General features: G+C 42.9%; 1 protein-coding gene across 2 annotated transcripts in view; it reads right to left on the bottom strand.

The window, feature by feature from the left end:
- Positions 1 to 9,999, bottom strand: part of slc6a2 (solute carrier family 6 member 2) — a 37,031-nt gene extending 27,032 nt beyond the window's left edge. Inside the window, exons 1-4 of one of the 2 annotated variants that reach the window (XM_015368667.2) lie at positions 9,768 to 9,999; positions 8,439 to 8,893; positions 6,479 to 6,610; positions 4,338 to 4,575 (exon numbers count right to left, since the gene is read on the bottom strand). In XM_015368667.2, coding sequence (XP_015224153.1) covers positions 4,338 to 4,575; positions 6,479 to 6,610; positions 8,439 to 8,736 — 668 coding nt within the window. In that variant the 5' untranslated portion in view covers positions 8,737 to 8,893; positions 9,768 to 9,999. The remainder of the gene's footprint in view (positions 1 to 4,337; positions 4,576 to 6,478; positions 6,611 to 8,438; positions 8,894 to 9,767) is intronic. The other variant, XM_006641406.3, reaches the window with a different exon arrangement.
- Between the last annotated feature and the right edge of the window lie 2,932 nt (positions 10,000 to 12,931).

Raw genomic sequence — 12,931 nt, 5'->3', positions numbered from 1 at the left:
GTCTTAATGACTGCCCTGGCCTTTCATGCTTATATTCTTTGATGTTATAATGGCATTGAACTGTAGGCAGCAATCAACGCAGATCGGTTACATCAGCAGATCAGAGCGTTTTTTAAATGTTGGCATTCCTGAAGTCCTCTCTGATGGACGTCCACTTTTGCAGAGTCCCAAAGCAGCCCCGTCTGCACTTTATTTGCAACTTAAGAAGATTAATTTTAATCAAACGTTGTTCCCCCACTCTCACAGTACCAGTGGTTTCACAAATGAAAGAAAATGAATGGAATAAGTAAAGAATCTACTAAATATTTGTTAAAAGAAATGATGCCATTAATCATTAACTGCAATTTCCCTCACGGGATCAATAAAGTATCTATCTAATCCAGAACTTCATTGTAAAACTATCAATGACTTTCACCCTTGGCAGAACAATTCTGTTGGTAATTCATTTACACTCATTCTACATATCCAGTGAATTGGAAGTCCTCCGACTCCTTAAAAATTGAAGCCGAACCATACATTACTAAAGTCTGTTAACACCTGCTTTGACAACATTAATTTAGTCTTTGCACTTACTGCTTTCTTATTCCGCAACTAGAATGTTCCAGAGGAATCTAAGCACCAAGGCTTGCAATTTGTTCTTATTAAGATCCTCCGAGAGGTCAAGCATGCAAATCATAGCTTGCTGAAGTAAAGCAGTTAGGGTACAGCAATGGTTGATCTGATCAAACCCTGTTATTTCTTACCATTATTCTGGTCAATAGATTGAAACTGCAGTAGGAGTGGCACCTGTCTGTTGCTTCTGCGGCCAGCCCAGCACAACAATGGGCCTTAAAAAAGCCCTCTAATAGCACTCCCAGGCTTCATTAATATGCAATTGTTTTGTTTACTACAATATGATTACAGGGCCACTCCGTTGTTTTAAAAGAACTGAAGGTCAGTAAAAAGGATAATGAGCTCTTTCTAAACAAGTCTATCAAAGGAAATGAAGGCTTCCCACATTCTTTCACAGTGTGAAGATAGCCAAGGAAATTGCAGCTTAAAGTCCCATTGTGTGCGAACCAGCATACAGTACATGATGGAATCTACTGCTCAGCTAGGACATTTTTGATTTATTTATTTTTTGCATAAATTAAAACTGGGCAATCTAGGGAAAAATACTCTCCAGATTCACATTCCTCTCCAGGCAGATTCAGCACTAGTTACCGAATGTAATGTGTAAATTAGCCGTAGAGTGCAATAAAATATTTTCTAGAGAACTGATTCACAGATGGTAAAATTGCAAATATTGTTTTAAAAATTATTTTTGGCCCTAAATGCATAGCTTTTATTTGCTCTATATTCAACAGTTATTTCAAACCTGTATTGGGTAGATTATGGCTGTTTAACAATGGAGGATGAAATTTATATGATTTAATGTCAGCAAATATGAGAAACAACTCATATGCTTAAGCAAAGTTTAGGTGTAAAACATCCTTGGGCACTTTTTATTCAAAATTAAACATTTACACATCTGGCAGGTGAGCTGAAAAGCCCTTTGCACTGCAGGAAAAACCTTGTGTTTCTCCTGAGTCTCGTCTAGTGATACGAAGTGTCCGTTTACTTAGGCGGGCTGGCCCTCTCCCAGCACATGCTGCTGTTCCATCAAAATAGCCCAGAGTTTACACAGTCATAAATCCCCATCTAACCCAGGAAAAGCCCAGATCCCTACAAAAACATGTCTGGCTCAAATATTTAAGCCCTCCAACAGTAACGGCTTCTAATCTCTCAGAAATCCCTACTGGAGAAAACAGGACGGGTGTCATGTTAGAGAACGATGCCCCGGTTTGAGGTTGGGTGTGTCCCCATTCACATTCTTATCCAGGACCTCTGGTAGGACAAAGTGCCATTAATCTGGAAGCGTATGCGCTCTCACACGAGCATGCAGTACAGCTGCCCTGATCCTGTCACACATGGCCTCCTGCCCTGAGGGGGGGCGGAATTTATTGGTACAAATTGTGCCACTGCCTAGCCGTACGTGGCCTGTTTCTAAACCTGGCATATTTCAAATAGGATTAACAATGCTCTAATTAAGAGGTCCGTTCAAGCCGTGCTTTGTGCATCGGAGTTGTGGTGCTCATTATGAATGAAGAGATTTACACTGGACAGATCCATTGAGAAAAATTTACAAGGACCTCCTGGAGATGAGCACAGGAGAGCACATCATGCTTTCCTGGGACAGACTGCTACCGGTAAAACTGAGGAGCATGCACTCCCACACAGTTCCGGAATATTATCTCAGTTTCTGACTACGTCAATGAAAACTCTTCTTTGTGTCAGCAATGCATGCCTCTGCAACACTACAAAAAGCTCCATTGTTCACCATACCTAGTTTCCAGAGGTTCCATTGCCAGTTCTGTGGAGTAATTCTGCTGGCTCTGGTTTGTATGGTCTTTAACTGAGGCCAACTGGGAACAAGGGGCTCACTACAATGGCATCTGCTATAGCATTGTAAACCAAATGAGCTGAAACTCAGAGGAAATTCTCAAAATTGCAACAGCAGCAACAAATTAAAATCACCCCCCCCCCCCCAAAAAAAAAAACATCACAGAAAGGCACAGAAAAGGAAAAGGCTTTTTTTTTAGTCTCTCATATAACTGCTTCTGACGTACTGTAAGTTTTACACATTTGTTTGTGCCAAATGATTTGCACATCAGCTGCACGATAAGAGTAGGCATTGTCCAAGTCATTTTACAAACTTCCTCTGGGGTGCATGACCAATCTTCAGACAGGCAGTGCAAGAATTAGATTTCTTTGAAGTGCAACCGGATAGGAAATTCTGAATTTATGAACTTCAAACGCAGCAACTAAGCTTTTTTGATATGCTTACAAAATCATAAACAGTTAGCAGAGATTATTTTAAGAATCTGAGGACATAGCATGAAAGTTTTAATGATGACCCACTTAGATATCCCTCTTTCTCCCTTTCGACAGCATTTTGTATCCATTGTCAATATAAAAAAGGGAGTATACATTACGCAGGAAGTCAGACAACGTCTTCTTTAAGGTTAGCAGCAATTTGGACATTGAAGCTCTAGGCAAATGGACAAACCCATAACCATACCATACTGCTTTCCTAAATAATAACTGTACTTGAAGTCCCAGGAATCACATGCTCTTCTGAGTATAAATACACGGGTCACACACAGGAGTGCAAATGGCTGGAACTCAAAACTGCTGGGTGGTCATGAGCTCTGTACTTGTCAAAGTGGCTTTAGGGTTGACCTTTCAAAGATATGGGTCATGCACTGCGTAAATCTCACACCTCCCAAACTGGTCTAGTCAAAAGTTGCTATTTTACACCTGCTACAAGTACATTCCTTTCCTTACTTTCAAAGCAAATAGACCAGAATACACCAGATTTTTTTACAGCTTCAAGAATGTCTCAGACCCCGACTATAAAAAGAAGCCAGTGTTTCTGTTGGGCATTACCTCCCTTTAAATCCAATCAGGAACCCGATCTCTGCAAGGAAGGGTCCAAAAGAATTCCCTTTCGGAAAAGGGGACTGCTGTTCTGGCAGCCTCTTCAGCGCGCACACAAGGGAAATGAGAAACCCCAGCACAGACTGTGCGTCTTGTCCTCAGTGCATGTACACAGAGACCTTTGTGGTTGAAACAGCGTTGTGGCAATTTACGAGCTCATTGCATCATCACAGTGTCTAGCCTTTCCCGAATATAGATGTGAAGTCATAGGGTCCAATTAATCAAAAAAGCTAAATTATACAGGTGTTCCACCCAAAAACCAAGACTATGCACAGGTCCAAGTCTACACAGACAACTATTCCTGAATCTCTGACTTCTGAAGGGTCAGCAAGCCCAGTGCTTGGAAGATGCATTTACTCTCTAGTCTGAAAAAAAGAACACTTACAAACTTTAATACCAGAGTTTCTAAACATTTAACGGAATGAATGTGCATGGTAATGTGGAATTTTTGTCATGTTTTAACAGGCTTATATGAATTTTGTTGCTTAGCTGTGATTTTACCTATTTATATCGGACTACTACTGGTAAAACGAAGGAACATGCAGTCCAACACAGTTCTGTACTGCACCTCTAATTCTTTAAAACCTTTTAATCTGTTTTTGCCAAGGTGTAAGGCCAGAATTGATCAGATATTGGAAGAGCCAATAAAACATTTGTAAAACGCTTCGAGTTGAGACCTCATTACCAGGAGCTCCTCTGCAATGACACGTCCATTCTCTTGCATGTGCTGTTGGTTTTTCATGGCTTGGCTGCTGCACATTCCTCCGTCTGAACAGCTGAAGGGTGAATAGACAACATAGCAGAAATAGGGCACTTACTCATAGTATTCTGCAGCTGGTGTGTTCTTATCTTTGGAATATTTGGTGCCATTGGTTAGAAACGAGACATTGAAAACCTTCGGATCGGTACAGTTCACGCTGTTCCAGGCATTCCCACACTTCAACCAAGGAAGCTCGTGAGTGAAGGAGGAGAGCAGATAGTACAGAGACCAGGCTATGATGACGTTGTAGTAGAATCCCACATACAAGGCTATAATAATCACAGTGTAGCCCACACCTGAAAAACAAGGAACAAATAACCGGCTGTGACCACACTGTCGATGCCTGCTAACTGTGGCCCAAGCCACAGAATACTTTCACTTAAGCACAGGGATTCAGTGCTTTTTAATAAAGAGACTAAGGGATAAGTTGTGCATTAAAAACATCTGAAGGACAGCACAGAGTGAAAGTCAATGGCACAATAGACCCCGATCTTTACTGGAGGAGCAGAGCTGCAGTATTCTAATCAGGGATGTGACACAATCATGGCCATCACCTGGCACTGCAGAGGAGGCTACAATGCCAACAAGATACCAGGACCTGGATTAAACCAAAACTTTGGCCCGCCCACCAATCGGGAGCTCCCAACACAAAGAGACAGCGTTTCATTTGCAAACTAGTCCTTCAACGATTTACACTTACAAACGTGGAAATTGGTGGGTGACAAAACTTGATGTTTCCTAAATCCATCACAAGATATGCACGTGTAAATTAAAAGTTAGTAATGCACCAAAAGCAGCCAAAGCCAAACACTTTACATCTCTCAGCAGTAACACCTCATCTAAATATTGTATATCACTCCTCTTCAATGACCAGGGTGGCTTTAGGACTGAAGACATGCCCTCATGCAGATTCAAGGAATTTTGAGATTTTGATACTTCTCTGATTAGCATGCCCACAGACATAAAACCCAGATCATATTCCATGAACCTCTACAACAGAGAGGCTTCTATTCCATGCACAGCTGGAATTACTGTAAACTGTGGACTGAAAGCCCTTCAGCCATTGACTAATTTCACCACAAATTATTACCAAATGCATCAGTCCTTTTGTTGATCTTGTTTATTCAGGGTTAACGTGGGTGGCAAATGCATTGCTTTTGCTGAGAGATGGATCAAGTAGACATTTCCCCCCCCCACTCCCTACCAGAAGAAGAAACAAGTGGTCTTTCAATCAGGCTGTTATGTCACTTAGTGACAGGAAGTTAACATTAATCAGGACTTGGGCTGCAGGTCCCTGTGGATTTGTCTCTGTGTGAGGTGAACCCTGGGAGAGGGCTGTGTTCGAGTCCCAGTGAATGGGGGGTGGGAAATTTAGGGAGAGGAAAATAAAATATTGGTTGGCTTTTTATTTTCAGCCCAGTCCAATCACCTGGGGCCAGTTCTTCTTTTGTTGGCTTGGTGAACAGTGGAGCCTTGTGGGAATGGAGACTATGGGGTATGCATCAGTCTCCACACTCTCTCTCAAGCCTAAGCTGCTGGCAGTCAGGTTATGCTGGAACCAGTGAATCCAAATCGAAGCCCGGCCATGAGTTAAATCATGATCAGGACAGTGGCACATCGCTGTCACAACACCAGGCTGCCTTTGTGAAAATGAGATTAAAAACAGAACTAGCAGATGGAAGGTTACTCCCTGCTTCGAACACAGAACCCGGAGCCGAGCGCCTTTTTAACATACACCCCCCCCATTTCCAAATCTGCCTGCAGCTTGTGTGTGTCTGGACTTTGTTTCATTGCTATTTTGGTTTGAAATTGACACAGTCAATTATAGGGACAAAAGACACACAAAATAGAACTTGATAAGACACTTTTTTTTCTGCAAGGTGTATATTGGTCACATTCGGTGGACCATCAAATTTGGTGGTTTTGTATTTCTCCACTTGGAAAGGATGAGCGGCCCAGATTGAATAGCTGGTGTAGAAAATACGCTGTATTAGACATATACAGTGGTTTGTTTTCACTTAATATTATTTGTTGGCATCTCAATGGAGCCAAAGAATGTTAGTATACTATTGTTAAACTCGAAAAGTATTACGATGGCTATGCTCACAGCTTGCAGTGGGCCTGAAGATTACCATCCAGCTCATCCCTTTACTGGAGCTCTCTCAATCCGCCCTGTATGAGCAGTGCTCGGGAGCTTACCTTTAAAAATCGGGCAAATCTTCCAGACTGTAGCAGCCCCCTCTCTGTTGTACTGACCCAGGGCTAACTCCATGTAGAACAGGGGCATCCCAGCGATGACCAGAAACAGAACATAAGGAATCAGAAAGGCCCCTGAAAGAAACACAGTGGCACAATTTGCATTGCTTGTTCTCAAACAAAAATGTACAAGGCCGCCATGTCACTTTGCTCAATAGAATGCATTTCAACTTTTGGAACCAAAGAGCCCATCTGACAAGAGTCAGCAAAGAAATGTAGATAAGTCAGCTTGAGCATCCATGTCACACGGCTATTCAATAAATCTTTTAACTTGATGTACCAGTAGAGATCAACCTCACTTGCAAAGACAGCCTGGAGGCCCCTTTATAGACAGTAGCTGGACTATTGACTGGAGCACCATCACACCACAGATTTGAACCCACAGTTCTGTGGTCCAGAGACTGCAGCCGCTACATATTAAAGAGCCTTCTATAAGTGCTGATCAAATCTAACCGAGTACAGTGTGCATTTGGCCTGGATCCTGCATCACAATTAATAGGACAAAGAGCGGAGTCTGTCATTCAGACACTTTCAGCACCCAGAGTGTAGAATCACATGGATGTCACATGCACACACACAAACAAGCAAAAGAACAAAGGAAAAACACATCAACTGTACACATATAAAAACAGATGTCAGCGTTAAAAGGAACAGAAACACCAGCTCTTTTTAATACTGGCAATGACACATTTCATGGATTTATAGAGATTTAAACCCAAATACAACAAGATGCCAGAAAGGGTATTTTCTCTTTTCCCCATGTGTTTGGCATTAGGCAAGATGGAAAGGCAAGCTTTTGAGTCTTAAGATCTTTTTTTTTAAACAATGAGAGGTATGCATATACAGTACAGTACATCAGGGCTGTCCATTCCTTTTCCTGCAAGCTTTCATTCCAGCCCCAGTCTTCACCAGCTAAAGCAGCTGGTTACTGGTTTAACTGGACCAGCCTGACAGCTTCAGTCAACTCTTTGCTTGCTGCTGCTTGAAACAGACCTTGAACACTTGTAGGACCAGGACTGGACACACAGCAGGTTAAATAAGCCTGGGCTGTCCACAGGCTGTAAGACAACTGCTCCCCAACCCACTGGGACAGTCACGAGAGCTCCTCTGGAGGGGACAGGGTCTCTTCTGCACACTCTTCAATTCTCTCATCTGTCAGCGAATCTCAGGATTCCCCCACAGGGTGCGTTTTAAAGAGTCTTTCACAATTAACTACAACTGATAGCAATAGAAGGCTTGTTTCAGGAGACCTCTCTGTCATTATTACAGCGCAGTTAAACAGTTCAGATGAAGAGCTATACGTTTTAAAGCAGAAAGGCAAACAGTTTAATTTGACGCGAAATGAGCGTTTCAAGCACAGTTTAAACTAATCTGCATTGATCAAATCTGTTCCCCTTTGTTTACATTATTTTTGTAACAGCATGTTTTGCATTAGCGCCAGCAGCGTTTCAGTGTAAGTTACATTACACTGAAAGACAATTTAAACATTTACATAATAAAGTAATACCCAGTTCCTAATGCGTTTGATATTACAGCACTAAAACAAAACCATGGCTGTTTATAGAACACTAACTTCTGTGCTAATTCCACTCGAAGAATATTTTTAGAAGTACTTAATTTAAGTGCTTTGAAACAAGGAATCCAAAGTCTGGGCTTTGGGCATACAGTCTAGGTTTTCCAAGTCTCCGAATGTTTTGTGCTGCTCATCGTTTCAAACGCAGGGAGAGCAGCGCTGAATTGATCCAATTAAGAGTTGATTGGACCGGTTTAGCTCTTCTCCGTAATCTTAAACTGACCTAGAAAACTTGCGGGAAACCCCCTTTAAAATGTAATTTATTAGGCCTGCAAGTTTCAGATAAATTGTGAAGTGTTTCAGAGCAAGACAGCGCAACTATCCACCTACCTCCCCCGTTTTTGTAACACAGGTAAGGGAATCTCCACACATTTGCCAGGTCCACCGCAAAGCCAATGACCGAGAGCAGAAAGTCGATTTTCTTGCCCCAGGTTTCTCGGTCGACCTCCTCGGAGGAGCCGGTCGGGTACGAGATCCGCGGGGGGGGGACGATGGAGGAGCTGGTGTACTGGACGCCGTTCTGTTCCTTCACCAGGATCAGCTCCACTTCCTTCTTCTCCACGTTGTTGTACGGCTTGAAGGGGGCCACGGAGGACAGCTTGTGATCGGCCAGGACTTGCACGTTCATCTTCTCGGCGACCCGACGCCGACGCCGGCCCCGCTTCGTCCCCTCACAACGGCACGAAGTTGGCGGTGATGTGGAAGGACGAAGGTGATGCGGGGAGAGAAACTCCGGGCAGGCAGGGCTTCTCGGGAGCTGAAGGGGCTTGCACCGTGGTCATCAGCTGCGGAGAGCACAGTGGAAACAAGTAGTATCGGACGAACAAGTGTTGCTCCCGGACAAGCACATATCAAGCAGGCTACTCGGTTTAGACGCGAGCGCGTAACTAATGTACAGAGCCAGGGTACGAGTTTAAAGCTAAATTTCCTCCGCAGCTATCAATACAAGTAGCAATAATAACCGCCATTGATATCATTTTTTTTCTCCACAATGATATTGTGTGACCGCTATGTAGTCCTTTAATCCACAAGTGTGTTCTGTACAATGTTACCACTACCACGAGTTAACATAAAGCATATACACCCTAGAATTAGACATACTGCAAAGCCCTTGCGCGTTAAATCACTTGCGAACGCCGTACGGAAAACTCGATCATAGCACACTTACAGCGAGGCACCACAAACAGGTAACAAATCCTGAAACGAGCAACTCAGCCTCAAACTCGGAGTTCCTAATCTGCGATTCTGAAATAAATTACTAGAACACGACCCATCAGCCAAATTTTTAAACAACTGTCTTTTAATAGTGGTTAAAGCCAGCTCTATAGGTTACTGCCTTGAACCTTTGCAGCCGCATAGAGCGTTCACATTCTCGCGTCTGCCTGTCACGACCATATGGACAGCAGCAGCAGCGTGCTGTGGATTCCTGAAACTTGCCACGATGACGAGTTACACGGAGAAAAAGAAAAACTAACACTGAAGCCAAATGATTTAAAAAAAAAAGAGAGAGAGAACCTGGCCGACGCTAGCCGATTTTGTAATTAACGAAGTCAATCAATTATCTAGTTAGGTGTCTCAAGTGAAGAATTAGTTCATTGTAAAATGACGATCTGGAAAACCGCAACTGCTGATGACTGAAGATGAGAAAGCCATCCATACTTGACAAGACGCGAACAACACTCCACAAGACGCAGCTCCGGTGTTGTCTGCCGAATGAGTGTGAGGAGTTTCAGCCCAGCCTGGTGAAACTTTAAGACTCGCCTTCCGAGAAGCTGGAGGCGATGTAAATTCTGAGCTTTTAAATCGGGCTCCACTCTCTTCACGTGATATTCTATAATTGCACATTTTCCCCCTCTCTCTCCCTCCAGCTTAGCACTGTCCCACTTGCTCCTACAGCGGGCTGATTTGATACTGGCACACACAAAACTTCCACAGTCCACGAGTGGGCAACAAGCGCACTTCGTGCCGGTTTAAAGCATGAATATTTACTCAAAATTTCGTCTTCACATCAGCTGTGTCTTTGTTACCAGTAATTTACCATGCAGCCTACAGACAATTTTCAATTCGAAAACATTACTTAAATTAGCCCCTTTTCCATCCAAAAAGTTTTTTTTTTCATATCTACTGTCCAGAAAACGAAATCATAAAATTGTAGATATTAATTCTACTCTCTATCCAAGTCTCAACGTCTCAATATCGATGTTTATTCTAGGCATCGATATTGAGACATACCCCCTGTATACACTATTACTGCTGTTAGCAAAACTACGAAGGTACGAGAACACAAAATTAAAAACAAGTTTTTTTGCACTTTATTGACATTGACTTTACATTTATCAGTACTTCCCGATGTCGAATATATCGAATTACAATTTTCCAAGAAACCTGTGCTTAAAAGCACCATGTTCCGAGCGTAATTGAATTTTTCACCAGGGTGTGCCGTTGGACTACGTCTTGTGCTCCACATGGGCCCTTCAGGTCACATCTTAAATGCAATGAGTGTTGTCTTAAGATCTCCATCGCTTCTTGTACACAAGCTCAAATGGCTTTGTTTTGCTCCGTGCTGCTGGCCTACCGTTAAATATCGGATGCGGGTGGAAAGGTGAAGCACTTGGTCAGAGCTTCTCTGGCGTGTTTTTGTTGTATGTCAGAACCACGCTGATGCCTATTTCTCGGCTGTAGATATTTATTTTTTTCCAACATTTTCTTTCACAAGGAGGTGCATCACAAAACGCAACTCAACATCTGATGATTTTCGTGTTTTGGGAAAATGGAAGGCTTGTTACTGCACTAAAAGCATGTTTGACCTGAAGAAAAGTTGAATAGAGACTGCACCTCAAGACTGAGCACTTCTGAGACTGCACACCCATAAGAACAACAGTGAATAAAATGCTATTGCTCAATTTGTTTTTGAGTTCAAGTGTTAAAATAAATGTTAAAAGTCATTTTTATCTCCAGTTATCAATTGGGTTTTTCCAATATGAAATTATACCATCCTTTGTAATCATTTTATAAATGAAACACCCTAAGGAGTGTCTTCTAACAAACCAGAATGAACAAGTTATTCTGTAAAACTACAATTTGAAACTCTGTACAAAGTAAGAAAGAAAATAGCCAAATGAACTTACAATGATATTGTAAACTGAACACAGTAGACTGAGCACATACTCAGACAGCTGAACACAGTAGACAGAACACACAATCGGACAGCTGAACACAGTAGACAGAACACACAATCGGACAGCTGAACACAGTAGACTGAGCACACAATCGGACAGCTGAACACAGTAGACTGAGCACACACTCAGACAGCTGAACACAGTAGACTGAGCACACAATCGGACAGCTGAACACAGTAGACTGGGGACACACTTGAACAGCTGAACACTGTAGATTAAGCACACACTCGAACAGCTGAACACAGTAGACTGAGCATGCACTCGGACAGCTGAACACAGTAGACTGAGCACATACCCAGACAGCTAAACACTGGAGACTGAGGACACGCTGAACACAGTAGACTGAGGTGATAGTGACTCGTTTTGGGTGGATGTATACTGTATTTAAAAAAAATAAAACCTGAAGCATAAGAAGATGTGGTTGTGCTGCTTTTTAAATTCAGGACATGACAAACCACTGCAGCAGTCCCAGTCCTGTGCACCTGTGGTATCAGAACACCCCACGCTCCATGTCCTTCTCCCGCTAAGAGCCGGCCCAGTGTTGTTAGTCTGTCTCCCACAGCAGATACTGATGTCCAGTATGGGGCCGAGCTGCACGAATTCCTCTCAGCCCGCAGGGCGCTGTTTGCATTTGGCCAGTTCTTGATCTTGCTAGATGAGCTTAATGAGACATGAAAACTCTGCTTCACCGCATGAAAACAGCTGTTTAAAAGGGTCATGTTGTTTATAAATCACAGAAGACCTTATGCTTTGTGTCGGCTTTGCTTTTCAGCTTGCATCACTGTGCTCAACATTTTCTTAACCCTCCGAACAACAGGGATCACAGTCCTTACAGCAGAGGGAGAGCTACGAATCTTTGTAGGAGATCGAATTGTTCCCACGTCAACAGGATTGTCTAATTACCAGCAGGAGTTACAGTTTTTTTTCCAATGAATTCTCTCTTCTGTTCCCGAAATGGAAAGTTTTATTACACCTGGGCACACGGTATTCCCATTAACTGGCCTGGGAGAACCTGAAGACAAGTTATGTGCTATGTGCTGTGTATTAGAAGTGTGGTTGCAGAGCCAGAACTCCAGTGCCAGTCCAAAGACAGACAAGCCTGCTGCTGGGTGTGTCCCAGTTCTGCACTTTTCAGACCATCCACAGGAGGTGCTATATTGGGGCATGCCAAGACCTCTCTAGCAGGCTACTGTCTTTGTGAGTGGTCCCGGCATGGGGGATTAATGTGGAAGGCATGAGCAGACTAGCAGATAGTAGAGTAGAGGAGTTTATTGCCGTATTTAAATGTACATTGAATTCTTATTCACCCCGCTGTCTCAGGACATACACAGTACAGCAGACAACACAGTACAACAGACAACACCGCACAATGTAGGCAGTACATTACAAAATGGTACATAATAAATCATGATAGCATGTGGAGTCAATAAACAACCTGAACGATAAATACGTGATAAAGAACCATCAATACGTAGTAGTGAACAAAAATACTTTGTAGTCAAAAATCAAAAATCCATACTGCAGAGGTACATTGAGTTATGGGGCATTGCACGGTTAGCTGGTCATGATGGGCGGTGCTGTAGGGTAGAAACTGTTCTTAAGTCTGGTGGTCTGTGCTTTAAGGTCTGTACTGCTTGCCAGAGT

Source organism: Lepisosteus oculatus, chromosome 20 (genome assembly GCF_040954835.1).
Source record: "Lepisosteus oculatus isolate fLepOcu1 chromosome 20, fLepOcu1.hap2, whole genome shotgun sequence".
Taxonomy (NCBI): Eukaryota; Metazoa; Chordata; class Actinopteri; order Semionotiformes; family Lepisosteidae; genus Lepisosteus; species Lepisosteus oculatus.
Note: the sequence above shows the minus strand (reverse complement) of the source record. Positions and strands in the feature narration are given on the sequence as shown.